The 20,738-nt window shown below is 47.4% G+C and overlaps 1 protein-coding gene across 7 annotated transcripts in view; it reads right to left on the bottom strand.

The window, feature by feature from the left end:
- Positions 1–4,170: 4,170 nt before the first annotated feature.
- The window catches only part of CSAD (cysteine sulfinic acid decarboxylase), a 28,032-nt gene continuing 11,464 nt past the window's right edge, over positions 4,171–20,738 (bottom strand). For 3 of the 7 annotated variants that reach the window (XM_032348346.1, XM_032348347.1, XM_032348344.1), the window contains exons 2-15: positions 14,759–14,895; positions 14,371–14,497; positions 14,177–14,267; positions 13,723–13,829; positions 13,179–13,294; positions 12,333–12,412; positions 11,962–12,016; positions 7,393–7,509; positions 7,251–7,315; positions 6,897–6,978; positions 6,270–6,469; positions 6,025–6,076; positions 5,763–5,852; positions 4,171–4,879 (exon numbers count right to left, since the gene is read on the bottom strand). In XM_032348346.1, the coding sequence (XP_032204237.1) occupies positions 4,706–4,879; positions 5,763–5,852; positions 6,025–6,076; positions 6,270–6,469; positions 6,897–6,978; positions 7,251–7,315; positions 7,393–7,509; positions 11,962–12,016; positions 12,333–12,412; positions 13,179–13,294; positions 13,723–13,829; positions 14,177–14,267; positions 14,371–14,497; positions 14,759–14,884 (1,482 nt within the window). In that variant the 5' untranslated portion in view covers positions 14,885–14,895 and the 3' untranslated portion in view covers positions 4,171–4,705. Of the gene's footprint in view, positions 4,880–5,762; positions 5,853–6,024; positions 6,077–6,269; positions 6,470–6,896; positions 6,979–7,250; positions 7,316–7,392; positions 7,510–11,961; positions 12,017–12,332; positions 12,413–13,178; positions 13,295–13,722; positions 13,830–14,176; positions 14,268–14,370; positions 14,498–14,758; positions 14,896–15,120; positions 15,578–20,738 lie in introns of those variants that run through there. The other 4 variants (XM_032348348.1, XM_032348349.1, XM_032348343.1 and 1 more) reach the window with 3 other exon arrangements.

Below are 20,738 nucleotides of genomic sequence, written 5' to 3' on the forward strand. Positions count from 1 at the left end.
CCTTCTTCCTCCTCTCTCTCTGCCTGCCTCTCTGTCTACTTGTGATCTCTGTCAAATAAATAAATGAAATCTTTAAAAAAAAAAAAAAAAAAAAAAGACGGCTCCTGGGTGGCTCACTGGGTTAAAGCCTCTGCCTTCGGCTCAGGTCATGATCCCAGGGTCCGGGGATCAAGCCTTGCACTGGGCTCTCTGCTCAGAGGGAAGCCTGCCTCCTCTTCTCTCTCTCTGCCTACTTGTGATCTCTCTCTGTTAAATAAATAAATAAAATATTTTTTAAAAAAAAAGAAAGGAAGAAAGAAAAGTTCCAAGTGTTTAGTCAAATTCTGACCTTCCTGTAGCTTGGTCTCTTTCATCTACTTTCCTAAAAAGGCTCTTAACCATCAACCTCAAGACCGGCCATATCACAGGTGCCCACCTAGCTCTTAGCACCTCAGCCCATGGCTTACCTGTGAGGGTGCCACTTTCCTTCCCCAGTCCCGTGCAATCTAGCCACTTGAATACATCAACCTCTCTAAACCAAAACCCAAACCCAAAACAAAACAAAACCTATTCCAACACTGCAACCCACCCAGGTAGGTACTCCCAACAGCTTTGTTTCCTGTTCGGTGAAAACATGATTTCCCCAGGTCAAGGGCAAGATGTGGATCTGAACCTATGCACGGCTTCATCCTTCCTGCAAGCAGCAGATCCACAGCATATAGATAATACAACGGGCCCAACACCCACCCACCTATGAATTATGTACATATGACATTAGAAGCAGGCTGCATCTGTGGTTAAGAGCTAGAGGAAGATGGCCTGAATTTGGCTTTGACTCCACCACTTAATTACGTGACTGACAGCAAGTCAGCTAGTACCTGGAGCTCATTAACCATTCACTCAACATTATCCATCCAGCAAGTACCAGACTGCATTTTAGGAAGCAGTGATACAAAATCTCTGCTCCCAGAAATTACATTCTAGTTGGGTGAGACAGAAAATAATTTAAATAAATATACTGACTGATAGATAGACAAATAGAGACTGAAATACAGACGACGCCAGATACACGTGCCATGGAGAAAAACAGGGCAGACAATAAAAAAGCAAGTGCAAGAACCAAAGGTGAAAATGTAATTTTAAGTAGAATATTCAATTGAAGTTTCACTAAGGAGGTGACATCTGTACAGAAATCTAAAATCTATAAAGGAACAAACCATGTAGATAGATGCATTTTGAGGCAAAAGGGAACAGTAGGTGCCAAGGCTTTGAATAGGGACATGCCTTGGATGAGAGATGACTGCTTAAATCTTTAACTCTTTGAAGGCAGGGAAAGGAATTCCACATAACAGGAGCTCTGTAAATGCTGATGGAAGAGAGTAAGCAGGAGGAGACTGCCATATTATATCCAGAGATTTAAAGGTTGAATTTTGAGAATAGAAGAGTAGAAGTACCTGGCTGGCTTAGTCAGTAGAGCATGTGACTCCTGATCTCAGGGTTGTGAGTTCAAGCCCCACACTAGGTGTAGAGCATACTTTAAAAAAAATAAAAATTAAAAAAATGGAAGAGTAGAAGCTTTAGCTCATAAAGCTGGAGAAAATCTGGTGATTAACTGATTCTAGGTCTTGTCTTTCTGACCTCTTAAAAATATTTCTCAAATGGAGATGATTTAAGGATTTTGAAGATTTTTTAAAAAGATTTTATTTATGGGCACCTGGGTGGCTCAGTGGGTTAAGCTGCTGCCTTTGGCTCAGGTCATGATCTCAAGGTCCTGGGATCGAGTCCCGCATCGGGCTCTCTGCTCAGCAGGGAGCCTGCTTCCTCCTCTCTCTCTGCCTGCCTCTCTGCCTACTTGTGATCTCTCTCTGTCAAATAATTAAATAAAATCTTTAATAAAAAAAAAGATTTTATTTATTTATTTGTCAGAGAGAGTGTACAAGCAGGGGGAGCGGCAGGCAGAGGGAGAGGGAGAAGCAGGATCCCTGAATAGGGAGCCTGATGCAGGACCGACCCCAGGACCTTGGGATCATGATCTGAGCCGAAGGCAGATGCTCACCCAACTGAGCCCCCCAGGTGTCCTGAAGATTTTGGTTTTAGTTTTGCTTTCTAGCTTTGTTTTGGGTTGAAAATGAGGATTTTTAAAATTTATCTTTTTCACTAAGTTTAAGGCATTTTGCAGATATACAGAACTCTTTAAGAACAGGGCTTAGAGGGGCGCCTCGGTGGCTCAGTCAGTTGAGCTTCTGCCTTTGACTGAGGTCATGATCCCAGGGGCCTGGGATGAAGCCCCACATTGGGCTCCCTGCTCAGTGGGAAGCCTGCTTCTCTCTCTTCCATTTCTTATGCTCTCTCTCTCTGTGTCAAATAAATAAATGAAATCTTAAAAAAAAAAAAAAAACCAAGAATAGGGCTTAGAGTTCAAATTACTAATACTCTCAAACAATTTTATTACTTGGAAGAAGTTAAATACCATTTTCAGAATAATAAGTTTATAGGGGAATTGTTAGCAGTTTATAAATAGAAAGACTCCCCCCCCCCCCCCCCCCGGCCAAATGGTCAAGAGAATTGGGTCTGTGATTTGGGTCTGTGATTTGGATGTTCCTTTGCTATGGTTTGTACAGTCTGTATTTGCCTCTTCAAATAACTTTGGATGATTTTTACATGACCACATTATTGTTTCCATAAAAGGTATTTTTAGGAATTGGAAATAACAGAAAGTTCTGGCAGACTTGCCACTTGTCCTTAATAACTTGCATAGTACTGTTTCCTCCTTTACGAGACCCACCAACCTGTGCTGTGTTGGCACCAAAGCCATGAAGAATGGGCCGCGTGGTCATCAAGAAGTACTACACGTGCCTGGGCAACCTCTTCCATGCCAACAAACCCGTGTGCGAGGAGATGCCATTATTCCCGTCAAGAAGTTCTGCAAGAGAGAACAGCCTGTCACATGTCAGAAGGAGCAGACTTGGAGAGGCCCAGTGAGAGGGGTTTCCACCAAGCTGCAGGAGGAGGAGAGAGAAAGGAGACAGAATTACATTCCTGAGGTCTCAGTGCTGGGGCAGGAGACCATGGCAGTGGATCCTGACACTGAGGAAATGTTGACGGTCTTGGTCTTGGGCAGTCTGTAGTCTGCAGGTCACTCTGTCTAGAGTTGGGATGAATTTCAAAACACCTCATAGAGCCATTTGAATCTTTCTGCTGTAATATCTTCAATTACCCTTGGACAACAACAAAAAAAGCAAATAACTTGGGTAGCTAATTGCCTCTTTCCCAAAAAATGACTGAAAAGCAACACCAGCCCAGGATTTAAAGTGTAAAATGGATGTTTGGTTGCTGGGCCTTTTTTTTTTTTAAGGTTTTATTTATTGATCTGAAAGAGAGAGAGAGAGAGAATGAACAGGGTGAGAGGCAGAGGGAGAAGCAGACTCCCCACTGAGCTCCATCCCAGGACTCTGATCATGACCTGAGCCGAAGGTAGCCGCTTAACCAACTGAGCCACCCAGGTGCCCTTCTTTTTCTTCTTCTTCTTTTTTTTTTTTTTTTAACTTGGTTTCTGTTGTTTAAATTATGGAAGGAAATTTTGTGTTTTATTTTTAAATTTATGTATGTATGTATATAAGTAAGTAGGTAACTTTACACCCAACATGGGGCTCAAACTCATGGCCCTAAGATCAAGAGTCATCTGTTCTACTAACTGAGCCAGCCAGGCGCCCCTACAGAAGACAAATTCCTCCTTTGCTTTGTGTGTGAGGATTTTTCAGGAGTGATAAGCAGACAGGCTCTGGTCCCAACATATAATCAATACCCATTTTGTTTTCAATGTCACTAAAGTACAGTTAATTTAGATCTACTCCACTTTGGTCTTTCCTCTCCTACTAAAAATTTCTTAAAAAAAAAAAAAACTTCTAGGGGTGCCTGGGTGGCTCAGTTAGTTAAGTGGCTGCCTTCAGCTCAGGTCCTGATCTCAAGGTCCTGGGATCAAGCCCCACATTGGGCTCCCTGTTCTGTGGGGAGGCTGCTTCTCCCTCTCCCTCCACTGCTCCCTCTGCTTGTGCTCTCTCTGTCAAACAAATAAATAAAATCTAAAAAAAAAAAATTCTTATCTTTAGCCTCTCTCACACCACCCTTTAAAAAAACATTTCATTCGCTATTATTTGGTAGAAAGGTAACAAACTTCAAAACATTCCGAAATAATATAGTTGAAGGTTTTGCTTTATTATGTCCCTATTATAAAAGTAATGCATATTCATTATATAATAAAGGGAGGAGCACAAAAGGTATAAAAATTAATTTTAAATTGCCTATAATCCCATCCCAGGTTTATTATTATTATTATTATTATTATTATTATTAGAAAATGATTAATATTTGGCATATTTCATTTTATCGGTCTTCTCCTATGTATGTCTGAACACCACTCAGATATTACTATATACAAAGTCTCGTATCCAGCTTTTTCAATATAACATTATATTAAAATTATCTTTCCTCCTATCAGTAAAAATCTTGTTTATAAACATAATTTTAATGGCAGAGAACCATCCCATGATCTAGATATACTATAATTTATTTAAATGTTCTCCTAATAGCAAATATTTCGTAAGAGAGTTAGTGGGTCAAAGCATATCAAGGTTGTTAAGGTCCCTCTGTTACTGAGAACACAGGAAGGGAACGCAGAGACAGTGAGGGCAAGGTGGGGTGTAAGGGCCAGCAGCGAGGAGGAGGCTCAGAGGTCCTGGCCTAGCCTTTCCAGCTCGTTGAGAAGGAAGTCCATATCAGCCCGGGTCAGCGCAGGGTTGGCCACGACCATGCGGAAAAAGTTGCCTCGGGTCCCATGGGGCTGGTAGCCGATCATCATGGAGCCCTCCTTCACCATGCGCTCCTTGAGCACCGGGGCCACCTGTGGAAGGGGTGGAGAGAACTTCCAGCTGCAGCCTGATGCCTACTCCCCTAGGTGCACCTCCCTCCCACTCGGCTACCTTTTGGAGGGAGCACTCATCACTCAGCTCCTGACCGTGGCCCTGGGTCACCTTTTCAGCTGCATCCCACCTGCTTGGCCTTCTCTAGCTTCTGCATTATTTCCTATCTTACCTATCTCTAGGTTGTCACATGGACCATTTTCTGCCAACTCCTGACTGTTCCCTGACACCCAACACTGCTTTAGTCTAACATCTAGCCTTTGTCATCCTTAACACCTTCTTCTCCCCTCTCTGAATTCCTGGAATATCTGTGATCTGCACCCTGTAATCTAACACATAATTTACAAGACTGCCTCGAACATACTGGTTTCAGATAGGTGACTCTCGTTTTTCTAAATAACTCCTTAAGGGCAAGAACATTCTTGTCCTTTCAGATCATCGGCAGCACTTAGCACCAATCTATCCTTAGGGATATGACATATTTCCTTTCCTGTAGGAGACAGGTCTGGACCAGCCTTACAGAGTTATTCTGCCCCCAGCACCAGGGAATAAGGCCTCACATGGCTGTCCTAGGCTGGAGCTCCCAGAACTCCCATGGATTACATACATGCACTGGTGACTTCTCCCATGACATCCCTCTCTGTCTTCTTTTCATTTTCCAGAAACATACCTTATTTCCTATCCCCATCCCCACAGAAATGAGGACAAGCTGGGGTTGTCTTCCTTTTCACACCCCCCACCCTCGGAAGGAAGACTAGCAGAGGGACCTGCCATGCCATGCATGACCAGCAGGGGGCAGAAACACACCAGAAGCATGGCAGTTCCCTAAACTGGCCTGACCAGAGCCCAGAAGACAGAGCCTACCTTAGCCAGCCTTTCACTGTAATCCGGGCTTTCCTGCTTCCCCCGCAGGCTGGGGGGCACGAACCAGAAACACACATTGACAAATTCTGGCTGAGAGGAATGAGGGAGGAGAAGAGGTGAGCTGTGGAAGGGGGAGGATGTTCCCCCCTCACTTCCCCTCTTCCCCCCCTCCCTGCCCCCCTGCCTCCCCACCTGCTGCCAGGGCTTTGCTGTGTAGGATAGACTGGGATGCAGGGGGGCGGGGAGGGGTGGGGAAGCATACCTCCATGATCAACTCAAATCCTTCTCTCTTCTTCAATTCCTCCACCAGGTACCTGCGAACACAGAGAGAGGGGGAAAAAATCACAAATGGAGGGAAAGCAGAGCTACAGAAACAGAAGAGTCCTGCAGAATGAGCCCAGAGACCCTGAGAACAAGGAAAATGGGAAGAGCAGGGCAGTGGGTGGGGGCAGGACGGACCAGGACAGAACCCCAGGGCAGAGGAACTGGGACCGCCCCCACTCCTACCAGGCGAGGGCAAAGGCCTGGTCAACACGCCGCTCCAGCCCTTGCCCGCCCTGTGCCTTCCACATGAGCCACAGCTTCAGACAGTCCACGCGGCGGCCACACTGCACCACCTTGTCTCCGGTGTCCAGAGCCACGTCGTAGAACTTGTCCTGCTGGAAGAGGTAGCTGGCCTGGGACCCGTGGCAGCGCCTAAGCAGGTTCTGTTGGTTTGCGGGGGTGCGGGGAGCAAAGAGGGGGAGACTGTCAGACCCCATCCTCACCACCAAGGCTGCCTCCAGAGCTGCATAGTGAAGTGGGGGGGGCGGTTCTTAGCTCAGCCCACCCATTCTTTTCCTGCCATCAGGCCCCTTTCTCCAGGTTTTTCTCCCAATGCCAAGAGTTCTCCCCAGATCTGGCATAGGATCTCTTCAATTACAACTGCCAGCTAGAAACTTTTCCCTTTGCCTTGAAGACAGGCCACAGTGGGGGAGGGGGCACCCCAGGGGATGAGGGTGGTCACAGAAACTCAGCTTCAGATGAGGAGAACAGAATAAGGTCAGGACCCTTGCAAAGGATGGGGGGGTAGAGAGAAAAAGATGGAGGTCCAAGGTGAGAGGCGGAGTGAGGAGAGCAGCAGGGCCGACCCACCGAGGTATCCCGGAGAAGAAGAGCTGAGCACTGCAGGCCGGCTGTGAGAAGCTTGTGAGGATTCCAGGCCACAGAGTCAGCCCTGTGTGTTTTGGGGGAGTTGTGTGCAGAGCATTGCGGCATCAGCTCGCTGGTCCTCAGCCAGAGCCCCCCCCCCGACCTTTACCACAGCTTCAGTAAAGGGGCTTGAGACTGTCCAGCAGTCAGGAAGAATTCCAGTGTCTGATGGGCCCCAGTCCACCATCTCTCCAGCGCCCCTCCCACCAACCTCCTTCCCTCCCTCCCATTGGAAGCTCCCTAGTCCAGGACTATTCTCTGAGTCAAGGCTTGGAAGGGTGGGATTCAGGTATGTACCTCTGGATCCCATCCAGGAGATGTCTATGTGTCTGTGACAACAGGACGCTCCCACCCCAGGCGGCCTGTGGAGCAAAAGAAATAATGTGGGTGTTGGCCTTAACTCAGCCTACTCCCCCACTCAGGCCCAAGGCTCACTTACATCCACATGGAGCCATAGCCCGTGACGCTGGCACACATCAGCAATTGCCTCCAGGGGGTCAAAGGCCCCCAGCACAGTAGTTCCAGAGGTGGCACTAACCAGGAACGGGACAATGCCCTGCAGCAAAAATGCAGGAGGAGAGAGAAGCTGTGAAGGGATCTAAAAAGCTACCCAGAGCCCAGCACTGAGCCATCTCTAAACTCTTACTGCATGCCTGACCTCGGCCCTTTCACCCTGACAACATGCCACTGTTGCTTCCTTAATTTGCAGGTGAGGACACTAAGGTTCGGCGGTAATAAGAAATTGACCCCCAAGCTGAAGCTTCAGAGATCGAATTCAATCCTAGGTCTGGCTGCAGGTCTATTTCAAAGCTCACACACTTTCAAACACTTTTAATGTCTTGAAGATCAAAATGCTATTTTAAAAAGTCTAATAGTACAAAAGCTCATGAAGAACTAGAATTTTTATTTTATTTTATTAAGATTTTATTTATTTATTTCACAGACAGAGATCACAAGTAGGCAGAGAGGCAGGCAGAAAGAGAGGAAGGGAAGCAGGCTCCCTGCTGAGCAGAGAGCCAGATGTGGGGCTCGATCCCAGAACCCTGGGATCATGACCTGAGCTGAAGGCAGAGGCTTTAACCCACTGAGCCACCCAGGAGCCCCTTGAATTTTTATTTTAAAAAACGACCACAAGGAAAAGCCCAGGCCCATATGGCTTCACTGATGAATTCTACAATACATTTAGGAAAGAACGGATACCACTTCTTCACAAAAATTCTAAAATACAGAAGAGGAATGCTGTTGAATTGATCCTATGAGGCAAATATTACCCTGATGCCAAAGCCAGATGAAACATCACAAGAATACCTCAGATAATATCTCTGTGAATATAGATATAAAAATCTACAGAACACTAGCTGCCCAAAGCCAGCAACATATAAAAAAATTACACGTTAAGACAAAACGATTTGTCCCAGTAGCAAAAGCTCCATTTAGCTTCCAAAATCAATTAATGTAATACATTCTTATCAACAAAATAAAGAGAGGAAAAACACATAGCAAGAGACACAGAAAAAATTTGACATAATTCAACAATCCTGTTTGATAAAAATACTCAACAAGCTAAGAGTTGAAGGGAACGTTCTCAAACTCATAAAAGGCAACTACAAAAAACCCACAGCTAACATAGTACTCAATGCTGAAAGACTGAAAGCCTTCTACCTAAGATCAGGAACATGACAAGGATGCCCACTCTCCCCCTGTCCATTCAACATTATACTGAAGTTCTAGCAGGGCAATTAGGTAAGGGGGGAAAAAAAAAGAGGCATCCAGATTGGAAAGGAAAGCAGCAGAAGCCCCACACTGGGTGTAGAGATTACTTAAAAATCATAACCAAACAAACAAACAAAGGCAGAGGACCTGAATGTAGATGGCTGACACATGAAAAGGTGTTCAACATGACTCATCCTCAGGGATGTGCAAATCAAAACCACAGTGAGGTATTACCTCACACCTGTCAGAACATCTAGAATCAAAAAAACAAGAAACAAGTGTTGGCGAGAATGTGGAGGAAAGGGAGCCCCTGTGCACTGTTAGTAGGAATGTAAATTGGTACAGACACTGTTCCTCAAAAAGTTAAAAACAGAATTACCATTTGATCCATAATTCCACTACAGAGTATTTACCCAAAGAAATGAAAACACTAATTTGAAAAGATATATGCACCTCTATGTTTACTGCCACATTATTTCCAATAGCTAATAGGAAAGCAACCCAAGTGTCTGTCCATCAATAAATGAATAAAGAAGCTGTAGTATACGTGTGTGTGTGTGCGCGTGTGTGTGCATGAGTATTACTCAGCCATAAAAGAGAATGAGACCTTGCCATTTTCAACAAGTATGGACCTAGAGAATAAAATGCTAAATGAAATAAATCAGACAGAGAAAGACAAATTCCGTATCATTTCACTTGTATGTGGAATTCAAAAAAACAAAGCAAATGAAGAGAGAAACAAAGAAAGAAGCAGACTCAAATACAGGAAACAAACTGGTGGTTCCCAGAGGGGAGGCTGGGGGAGTATGGGTGAAATAGAGTGCATTAGAAGGAACAAACTTCCAGTTATAAAATAAATAAGTCATGGAGATGAAAGCACAGCATAGGGGTACCTGGGTGCCTCGTTGGTTAAGCGGCTGCATTTGGCTCTGGTGGTGACAGGGTCCTGGGATCAAGCCCCAGGACAGGCTCCAGGCTCAGCAGGGAGCCTGCCTCTCCCTCTCCTACTCCTACTCCTTCCTCTCATACTCCTACCCCCTCTCCTATGCTCTGCCTACTTGTGTTCTCTCTCTGTCAAATAAATAAATAAAATCTTAAAAAAAAAAAAAAAGCACAGTGTGAAGTGTATAAACCTGGTGATTCAGAGACCTGTACTCCTGGGGATAAAAATACATTATATATTTATTTAAAAATTTAAAAAATTAAAAAAAAAAAGAAAAGCACAGCACAGGGAGTCTAGTCATTAATACTATGGTAATGCATGGTGACAGAAGGTGACTACACTTAGTACCTTCTCCAAGTACCATAAAGATAGAACTGTTGAATCAATGTGTCATGTGCCTGAAACTAACTTAACACTTTATGTTAATCATACTTCCATTGAAACAAACAAACAGACGAGGAGAAAAGAAGTAACAAGTGTCAGTGAGAATGTGGAGAAACTGGAACTCTCCAGTGCTGGTGGGACTGGAAACTGGTAGAGCCACTTGGAAAAACAGTTTGGCAGCTCCTCAAAAGTTAAATACAGTTAGTGGATGAGTCAGCAATTCTGTCCCCAAGTGTATATACCAAAGAAAATGAAAAACATACGTTCACACAGACACTTGTATACAAATGGTCATAGTGGCATTACTCAGAAGAGCTGAAAAGTGGAAACCCAAATATCCATGATCAGAGGAACAGATCAATGAAATACAACAGAGTATTACCCAGCAATGAAAGGAATGAAATGCTGAGATGCCACAACAAGGATGAAGCTCGAAGACAGTATGCTAAGTAAAAGAAGTTCATCACAAAAGACTATGCATAGTGTAAATCTATATATATGAAAAATCTACAACAGGCAGGTCCATAGAGACACAAACTCGCATCGTCCTGCCTCGTAGGTTTGGGGGAAATTGGGGATTGAGGGTTCAAGGGTGTGTGGTTTCTTCTTGGGGGTGATGAAAATTGTATTGTAGTGATGGTTGCACAACTCTGTTAAAAACCATTGAATTGGGCGCCTGAGAGGCTCAGTTGGTTAAGTGACTGCCCTTTGGCTCAGGTCATGATCCCGGAGTCCCAGGATCGAGTCCTGTATCAGGCTCCCAGCTCCCTGGGGAGTCTGCTTCTCCCTCTAAGTTTCTCCTCGCTCATGCTCTCTCACTCTCTCTCTCAAATAAAATAAATAAAATCTTAAAAAAAAAAACACATTGAATTGCACACACTCAGTGGGTGAATTGTATGACATGTGAATGATATCTCAGTACAGCATTTACAAAAAAAGAAAAGGTTTACCCAATAAAAGTGGTACTCGACTACTCTAGTTACTGCTCACATTGCTACTTAGAGGTAACACCCATTTATCAATAAGTATATATTATTCGGGGCGCCTGGGTGGTTCAGTCGTTAAACATCCGCCTTCAGCTCAGGTCATGATCCTGGGGTCCTGGGATCGAGCCCCATATCAGGCTCCCTGCATGGTGGGAAGCCCGCTTCTCCCTCTCCCACTTCCCCTGCTTGTGTTCCCTCTCTCACTGTGCCTCTCTCTGTCAAATAAATGAATAAAATCTTTTTTTTTTAAGTATGTATTATTCTAAATAACCATAGGTTCTGGGGCGCCTGGATGGCTTAGTCAGTTAAGTGTCTGCTTTCAGCTCAGGACATGATCCCGGGCTCCCTGCTCAGGGGGGAGCCTGCTTCTCCCTCTCCCTCTGCCCCTCCCAACCCCCCATGCTCTTGCATGCTCTCTTTCTTCCAAATAAATAAATATTTTAAAAAAAAATTTAAAAAGTAAAAATAAATAACCATAGGTTCAAAGTATTCATTCTATACTGCAACATACTATATGTACTTTATATAGGTCTACTTAAATATATAGTGGGGGTATTTTCAAGGTAGTAAATACTACCCACCTTATTCTTTTAAATGGCTATAAGTACTCCAATAATAACAACAAAAACAATAATGGCCACTAATATTTATATAGTCCTTCACTGTTCCAAGTGCATATATACTTACTCATGTAATACCTACAACAACCCTACGCAATAAAGTTCTATATTATGCTCAGTGACTCAAGCCTGCTCCTGACTCTTGGGGTCCGGTCCTGCCCAAGGTCTTGGCAAAGCCCCCAAGAACAGCACAGAGTGTCCTGACTCCTCAGGTTTCCCACTGATCACTTCAGCCCACGGGGCAGAAGGGCACAGAGGTCAAGAAGAGGGACTGAGCGGCGCCTTGAGTGGGGAGGGCCCAGAGAAGCCTCCAAAAAAAGACCAAGGGGTTCTGCTCCACTGTCCCAGCACCCCTCACTCACCTCAGCCTCAGCCAGACTGATCTGTCTCTCCAGATCCTCAGGAATCATTTTCCCTCTGGAAAAGAAAACTGACTGGGTAAAGAAGTAATTGGTTTTCTCAGCTAGGAGGCAGAATGGCTGAGAGCAGGGTAATGTGGGGTTAGCTACACAGAGGCCATAATGTTGATTTTTTTCCTAAGAGGGGTAAGCGGATCTCAGGGGACAGGGCGAGAGACTCCAGCAGCCATTGGTAGACAGAAGGGGCAACTCTGTAGGAACAGAGAGGGGAGAAGAGCCCACTTGCGGCATGGGCCTGAGGCCAGAGCTTCTGGCAGCAGGAAGGCACACTGTGCCAGGCTGGCTCTGAGCCATGTGAACAGAAGGACCTTTACCTCTCATCTGTCTTGACTACTCGGACACTGTCGGTGCCAAGTCCCAGAAAAGCAGCCCCCTTCTTGATGGAGTAATGACACTGTGGAGAAAGGCAGAGGGCAGATTAGGCTTGGGGCAAGAGGGCTGGGAGGACAGGGAGGAGAGAGACACTGGTGAATGTGTGAGCTACAGAGCTACAACAGATGAGACTCTGTAGACGAAGGCTTCTCGAATGTTCATGTGCCTCCACATCACCAGGGTGTCTGGTTCAAATGCAAATTCATACTCAGTATGTCTGGGGTGGGGCCTGAGACTCCTTTCTTTCTTTCTTTCTTTCTTTCCTTCTTTCTTTCTTTCTTTTTCTTTTTTTTTTTTTTTTTAAGATTTTATTTATTATTTATTTGACAGAGAGAGAGATCACAAGTAGATGGAGAGGCAGGCAGAGAGAGAGAGAGAGGGAGGGAAGCAGGCTCCCTGCTGAGCAGAGAGCCCGATACGGGACTCGATCCCAGGACCCCGAGATCATGACCTGAGCCGAAGGCAGCGGCTTAACCCACTGAGCCACCCAGGCGCCCTCTTTCTTTCTTTTTTAAGACTCTGCATTTCTGACAAGTTCCCAGGTGACACTGATGCTACTGGTCCACAGACCACACACTCTGAGTAGGAAGGGCGTGGACTATGTCCGCTGCACTCCTGGTCCCTCTGCTACCTGCGCACAGAAGGCAAGGCGAATGGGAGCATTTACCCAGCTCCTTAAGTGCTTCTGCCTGGAGGCAGGCTGGCCCTGGAGATGGGGCTGGGTGGGCAGACTCCACTGGCTGGACATTAGAATCAGGAGCCCAGGGCAGGTCTGAGTCTCTTCTCACCTCCTTTGATGCGAAGAGAGCCAGGGGCGGCAGCGCCCGGAGGCCCCTCTGCTTGCAGTCTGGGTAGCGCTGATAGCGGGCCAGGTTCACGGCATACATGTTGGAGATGGAGCCACCTGTCACAGGGAAGATGGCAAGAGGGAGGAGCAGCGGGTCAAAACTGGAGCTTGCTCTCCCTGACCTCCACCCAGGAGAACAGATCAAAGCAGCACAAGTGATAGGCTCCCAGGGCTCTCCTCAGAGCATACTGATAACCCCCGAACAGCCGGAGGATTCACAGGTTCCCCCGAATACTTCCCTCCATATTCTGGATGGACCCAGGCAAGTGCCTCCCCTCCCCAGAGCAGGCACTGGAGTGCTGATCCCATGGACTGTTTGACAAACATGAGGATACAGGGGACTGGGCAGCTTCTCTCAGGTTTGGCCTGAGCCCAGCTGGAGAGGACAGAGAGGAATCACCCCGCCCGCCAGCATAGAGCAAAAAATCGTGGGGGAGGAGAACCCTCAAAAAGGCCAAAGAGAGGCCCCCCTCCCTCTCACATACCAGGGCAGAAGACCCCATCCCCAGAGCTCCAGCCCACGAGGGACCGGAGTTTCTTCAGCACCTCTTCTTCCATGAGCACAAACACAGGGGCGATTTCATAAGTGTACCTGCCAGGAGAGGAGGAGATGAGAAAGGAAAAGAGGAGGGAGGCCCGCGGGGTCAGACTCAGAGGAGCAGGAAAAGGAGGTGGGGACAATGAGGGAGGAAAGGCCCAAAGAGAGGAATGACCTGGTGACCAAGAGCCAGGGAAGCAAGAATGAGGAAGAACTGGGGGTCCGGAGGTATGAGAAAGCTGGGAGAAAGGGAGCCCAAAGGGTACAAGGAGAAAGACTGCTAGCAGAGATGCCAGGAAATGGGGGGGGGGGGGGCAAAACCATTCTCCTCCCCCTGGGATATGTCTCCAGCAAATCCAAGCCTTTGTAAGGTGGGGGGAAGGGGCCCGGAGATGACTCACTGGCTGGTGTTGAGGCTCTCAGTGACAATGCGCCCCGCCAGAGCGTGGGGATCCAACCCTGAGAAGAGCTGGTTGAAGAAGTGCGGGTGACCTGGAGAAGGGCAGCGGAGAGGGGGGCAGGGAGCTCAGAGGGCAGCCGTGGCAGGCGGATGGACAAACTCCAGACGCTCCTCCCGCCGCAGCCCAGGACCCACAGGTTTTCACACTGTAGTGGATCACCTCCCGGCACCGTGCTAGGATCCGCTCAGCCGCCTCGCCCTCGCTGCGCAGCTCCAGGTCCAGCAGCCGCTTCAGCTCCTCTGGCTCCTTCCACTCGCAGACCTGGTGGGAGGAGCAGGAGGTTCTGGCGGCCCGTGGACACCCCACTGACCGGCCGCCCGCACCACCTCTCAGCTTGCGTGGAAAACGAGTTAGGAATGTTTCCCAAGTAACTCGTGAACAAGGGTAAATATACACAGTAGGAGGCAGCATATAATCCCTGAGGCACACGGCGAGACAGTGATGAACTGGGGGGTGAAGCCTTGTCGGCAGGGAAAAGTTCGGAGCCAGGTACAATGGGCAGGAGGAGGGGAAAGGACCCACCTTCTCAGAGGCACTGGTCCCTTTCCGAATGACCTCATCCATAACAATCCCAAACACATCCCGGAGCAAGGCTTCTGCAGCCATGGGGTCCCCATCAGGGGAGAAGAGTGGTTTAGAGTCAGCCATCAGGATAAAATCTGTGAGCAAAGCAGGAGTTACTCCCTACTCCGCCCAGTGTATCCCAGCAGGACCTAAGCAGCAAGGACTCCCAACCAGCCCAGTCCCAGCCTTCGCTGGGTGGACAAGAGCAAGTGCCCAGGGAGAAGGTCAGTAGCAACAGGTGGGGAAGAAACAGGCAGTGAGCGATGAGCTGGTGGAAACCGGTGGCCACTGCCTACCTCAGGCAACAATGAGAGGCTTACCTTTCCACCCAGGTCTCGGTTCAGGGGAGCCGGAGGGAAGGCACCCAACTAGCTTTTGAGAGAGTTAGGACTGGGACAGCGGAGGGGGTGAGGTATAGGCAGCAGTCACATGACCATGAGCTCACTCTCCTGACCCTTGCCCCGAAGAGAACTTAGAGATTTGGGATAGGGACAACTGGTTGAGATAAGTCCCTGAATAATCATTAGCTGACCTGAAGAAGGGGGGAATGCAAAGAAAAGCAAAAAACATTAACATCGGGGTTGAGAGAGCAGCCAGGAAGAATCACTGTGAAGGGCTGGAGATGGGACTTAGTGGAGAATGTTGGGGGTGTGGTGCAGGGAGCTATTGCCCCTGACCCTGGAGACAGAAGCGGGAGGGAGCCTGAGAGAGGTGGAGGTGAAACAGTTTATCTATTTGTACCCCTACCCCCAAAGAACCATCCTGATTTATTTATTTATTTGTTTGTTTGTTTTAAGATTTTATTTGTTTGACAGAAAGAGATGCAGCCAGAGAGGAAACAAGCTGGGGGAGTGGAAGAGGGAGAAGCAGGCTTCCTGCAGAGCAGGGAGCCTAATGCGGGGCTCGATCCCAGAACCCTGGGATTATGACTTCGATCCCAGGACCCTGGGATCATGACCTGAGCCGAAGGCAGACACTTAACCACTGAGCCACCCAGGCCCCCTGAACCATCCTGATTTCTAAAGCCCTCTTCTAGAGCAGGAAGGAAAGGGGGGTTATGTTGAGGACGCGTTTTGTTAAACAAGTGTAATCTGCGTGCCTCGCAGGCTGAGAGCACTCAATACACAGAACATGGTGGTCTCAAGTGAGCACCAACTGTGTTCGTGACACGGTACTGGGGACGGAGACAGCCTTCCTGTCTGCTGGGAGGGCACAGATGCACGTACAACAGTCACAGCCCGAGGCAGGCTGGATGCTGACCCCATGTGCTACAGAGTTAGAGAGAAGATGGATGGTGGATGGCAGCGGAAGACTGCGGAAGATCTGCAGTGGGACTGGAGCCGAATCTCGAAAGAAGGCAGGAGAAATGGGATTAGCAAAAGGGAGAAAGAGAGCATGGGGGGTAGGGTGATGCCAGGAGCCGACATGGGGAAGAAGTATGGCTTGATGTAAGGTCAATGAAGGTGCCTGGCTGGCTGGAGGGAGGTCTGCAAGGTGAGCAGAGTTGCATGAGGTTATGGGGAGAGCCCTGAGTGCCAGAAAGGCCCAGGGATTTAAGTTTTATCCTGCAGAAAATAGGAACTCATTGAAGCATCTGGGTGGCAGTGGGTTAAGCACCTGCCTTCAGATCAGGTCATGATCTCGGGATCCTGGGGCTCCATCCCAGTGGGGAGTCTGCTTTCTCCTCTCATGCTCACTCTCTCTCCCTCTCTCTCTCAAATAAATAAAATATTAAAAAAAAAAAGAAATAAAAAGAAAAAGAAAAGAAGAGAAAAAGAAAACAGGAACTCACTGACTCAGTGGCAAGGAACAGTGATGAGCTGATGCCCAGACCAGTACACAGCACAGGAGGCAGAAGTCACAAGGTGTGGCTGTAAACCAAGTGAAAACTGATGCACACTGGAAGAAGGGTGGTGTGGGTAGGAAAGGAGAGAGGAAGGAGGACGTCCGCCCAAAGCTCTGAAGAGCTACAGGAACAAAAAGCAGATTTGAGAGTCAGGGTACAGGCTGAAGCCTGGTGATGGGCTCCATTCCTCATGGGAGAAAACGTTCGGAGGGACAGCCAGGGGGAGGGGAAAACACCAAGGCCTAGGAACCCCCCGCAAACAGGTGGGTGAGAGGATCAAGGGAATAGGAAGAGGAACCTTCCTCAAAGTGGGTTGCTCTGGTTTAATCCACCATCAGCAGCCACTGGACCCCACACTAGTAGAAAACACAGGTTCAAGGAACCCCAGAGGTCCAACCCTTAAACATTTCCTCAGTAGACAGGGTTTGGGGGAGAGAGGGGAGCTAGCCCAGGCCTTGAAAATGGAAGGGCCAGTCCTTTATCAGTGTCGCTTTAGCTCCCCTGACAGGTGGCAGCTGTGGGGTGATGGGGTGGAGAGGCTTGAGGGGAAGAAGCAAAGGAAGATAGGTACCAATGAGGCACTTAACCACGTGCCACACTCTGTCCTTAATGTGTATTATTATCATCTTTACAACTGTTGAGGGTAGGTATATGGCCCACATGTTTTGTTTAAAGATTTATTTATTTGACAGACAAAGACCACAAGTAGGCAGAGAGGCAGGCAGAAAGAGAGGAAGCAGGCTCCCCGCTGAGCAGAGAGCCCAATGTGGGGCTTGATCCCAGGACTCTGGGATCGTGACCTGAGCCGAAAGGCAGAGGCTTTAACCTACTGAGCCACCAGGCGCCCCTATGGCCCACATTTTAACTGAGATTCCAGAGACGCTATGGATGTAGCTGGGTCAGATCACGCAGCCAGCACATGGCCAAGCGGGGTGTGAAGCCAGGCATGGTGCACTCTGAAGCCCCCTGCTCCTAACCATCACACTTGACTGCCTCTCACGAGGCTCCGTCAGGCCCTGAGTGTGCTGTGCTGCTGAGACCACTGCGCCAGGAGTGAGGATACCTCAGGGCCTCCGTTTCTGTAAAATAAGGGGTTTCCAAGAGACAACCTCCAAGGTGCTTGCTGGTGTTCATAGGAGCTCAGGCCAGAAGACATGACAAGCAGGCCAAGGGAGACTTTTCTTTCCAAGCTGGGACAGCAAACAGGTTGCAGGGGGTTTGTAAGGCAAGAACAACTGCTTAACAAAGAGAATCTCCTAGCAGGAGGGACACTTTCCCCAAAGCTCCAAAGAAAGGGCCTGTAGGGGAGACTCCATCCTCCCTTCCCAGGACCTTCTTTATCCTTCCCACCTGAGTCATAGCTCAGAAACTGGAGCCGAGGCCTCTGAATACTCCCAGTTTTTTCCAGGGATAAACAGAGAAGTAAGACATCACCACCCTTGTACCACATACAGAATCCTGCCCTGGGCCCCTGAGAAAGGGAAGGGACCCCGCCTGCAGAGTTTTTCTTTTTCCTTTGTTTTTTAATTAATTAATTTGAGAGAGATAGTGAGCGCACAGATGCATGCAGGAGTCGGGGGTGGGCAGAGGGAGAAGGAGAGAATTTCAAGCAGACTCCCTGCTAAGAACAGAGCCTGACTCGGGACTTGACTCAGGGCTCAATACCACAACCCACGAGATTATGACCTGAGCCAAACACAAGAGCTGATGGTCAATAAACTGAGCCACCCATGCCAGGAGTTTTCCTTTTTCTTTTCTTTTTATATTTTAGAAGGTTTTATTTTATTTATTTGACATAGAGAGCGAGCGAGCACAAGCAGAGGGAAGTGGCAGGCAGAGAGAAAGAGGGAGAAGCAGACTCCCTGTTGAGCAGGGAGCCCAACATGGGGCTCGATCCCAGGACCCTGGGAGCATGGCCTGAGCCAAAGGCAGACGCTTAACCGACTGAGCTACCCAGATGTCCCAGAGATTTTCTTTTTAAAAAGAAGAAGGAGGGGCACCTGTGTGGCTCAGTGGGTTAAAGCCTCTGCCTTCAGCTCAGGTCGTGATCCCAGGGTCCTGGAATCAAGCCCCACATCAGGCTCTCTGCTCAGCGGGGAGCCTGCTTCCCTTCCTCTCTCTCTGCCTGCCTCTCTGCCTACTCGTGATCTCTGTCTGTCAAATAAATAAATTAAATCTTTTTAAAAATAAATAAATAAATAATAAAAAGAAGGAGGACATTAACCTGCAGGATAGAATGATAAAGCAAAGAAACATGAATGGAGTTAGGAACAGGGCTTCAGGGCTGAGAAGATGTTGGTAGGACCAAGTAGGGTTTGTTTAAAAATTTATGTTTCTTCCAGCTTCATGGGATCTCTAGTCCATCAACTCCTCTAGCCATCAACTCCCTCATATCTTTCTTTTCTTCACTTACGCAACCTTGATTGTATGTTCTGTTGTTTCAGCCATTCTGTGCAAAATCCTCAGCTCCTACGCCCTTTGGTCCTTCCACCAAATCCACCTGGGGAAACTCCAATCCAACTGGCCAATCCTTCTCTTACCAAATCTACCGGGACCGTTGGATTCTACTAGTAAAAGCCACCCAGCCATTCAAATTGATATAGCTATAAATTCATGGTCCCTGTGCTCATTCCAATTAAACATAACAGATTAAACACCTATGTGTACCACCATTCATTCCTGAAACCCCACTAAAACTGTATCAGTGGCATTTTAAATTCAGAAGAATAAAGTAAATGAGGAGAGATGAGAAATGTCAATAATCGCAGAAGACAGAAGGCAGATGAGAAGTGGTAACTGGTTTATTAGCACAAGGCAGAAAGCCGAAACCAGTATGCCTGCGGATGGCTATGCCAATGGGAAACAAGCTGTTCTTGGGGCTCAGAAAGGCTCAGGAACTGGAAACACTAGCCATCTTGGAAGGCAGGAGGGAGTTGCAGAAGTGTGTATAAGGTGCAGTTAGAACTCCTTCTCCTCCTACTTATACAGTCAGGCAACTCCCTTCCTTGCCCCCCACTTCCAAAAAAGCAAGAGATTTGTTTTCTAGAGCAACTGGAACAGGTAGGGTGGGACTTAGGGGGGCCAGGACTTAGAGACTTGAGGCACACCAGGTGAGCAGGAGGCACTGCAGGAGGATTAGGAGGAAGTTGCCATCAAATCAACTCCTTTCTCCTAACCAGCATTCAGAACCAGTGGCCAGGGGTAAATGTTCCAGAGTAAAGGTTTCCTCTCTGGAGAAACTGACCTCGACAGCCCCAGAAAAAAGACCTCCTGGTCCTCTTATTTCAGTCCTCACCTGATCTCCTGGTCAGTGGTACCCACAAGTCAATATGGCCCATCCATGCACTTGGGCCTTCCAATATGCCAGCATGCCTCCCTCTTCACTGTGAGCAACCAACCAGCCACAGGTTACCAGACACTAGAGGAAAGCCCCTAACCTAAACCACACAGATAAAAACAGGCAAACTGAAAGAAAGCATTTGATGGAAGAAAAGAAAGTCAGGGAGCAGAAGAAGCCTCAAAATTTCCAGAAGATATTGTATTCATTAAAAAATAGGTCACCCTCAAAAAGGAATACTCAGAGAACATGAAGAAACTCTAGGATTTTAAAAATACGACAACGGAAATGAAAAATTAGAAATAAAACGATGCCAAGAAAATCACACAGAAAGATAAAAATATAAAGAGATGGACAAAGGAAAGAACCTTAGAGCAATCCAAAAGGACCAAGAGTCAAGTAATACAAGTTTCAGAAATGGAAGGAAAGGAGGAGGAAAGAAATCAAAGAAAGCTTTCTAGAACAGAAGGACAGATTAAAAGGATCCACTGAAGGACCAATACAAAGACAGATTATAATATTGTCTTAAAACAGCGGAGGATCCAAAGACTTCCAGAGATAAAACAAACCAACCAAAACTGGGTCATAGACAAAAGACAGAGAATTGGATCAAATCAAACACCTCCAACACAGGAGAGAGGTGAGGGGAACCCAAAGGGCCAAAATGAAGGTAATAACCATATTCAAAGGATAACAACACTCAACTTTTGGTTATCTGCCCTCTGGACTGCCCCCCCACAGCTCCTCCTTCTCCT

The sequence above is a fragment of the Mustela erminea genome, chromosome 6, assembly GCF_009829155.1.
Source record: "Mustela erminea isolate mMusErm1 chromosome 6, mMusErm1.Pri, whole genome shotgun sequence".
In the NCBI taxonomy this organism is placed as follows: domain Eukaryota; kingdom Metazoa; phylum Chordata; class Mammalia; order Carnivora; family Mustelidae; genus Mustela; species Mustela erminea.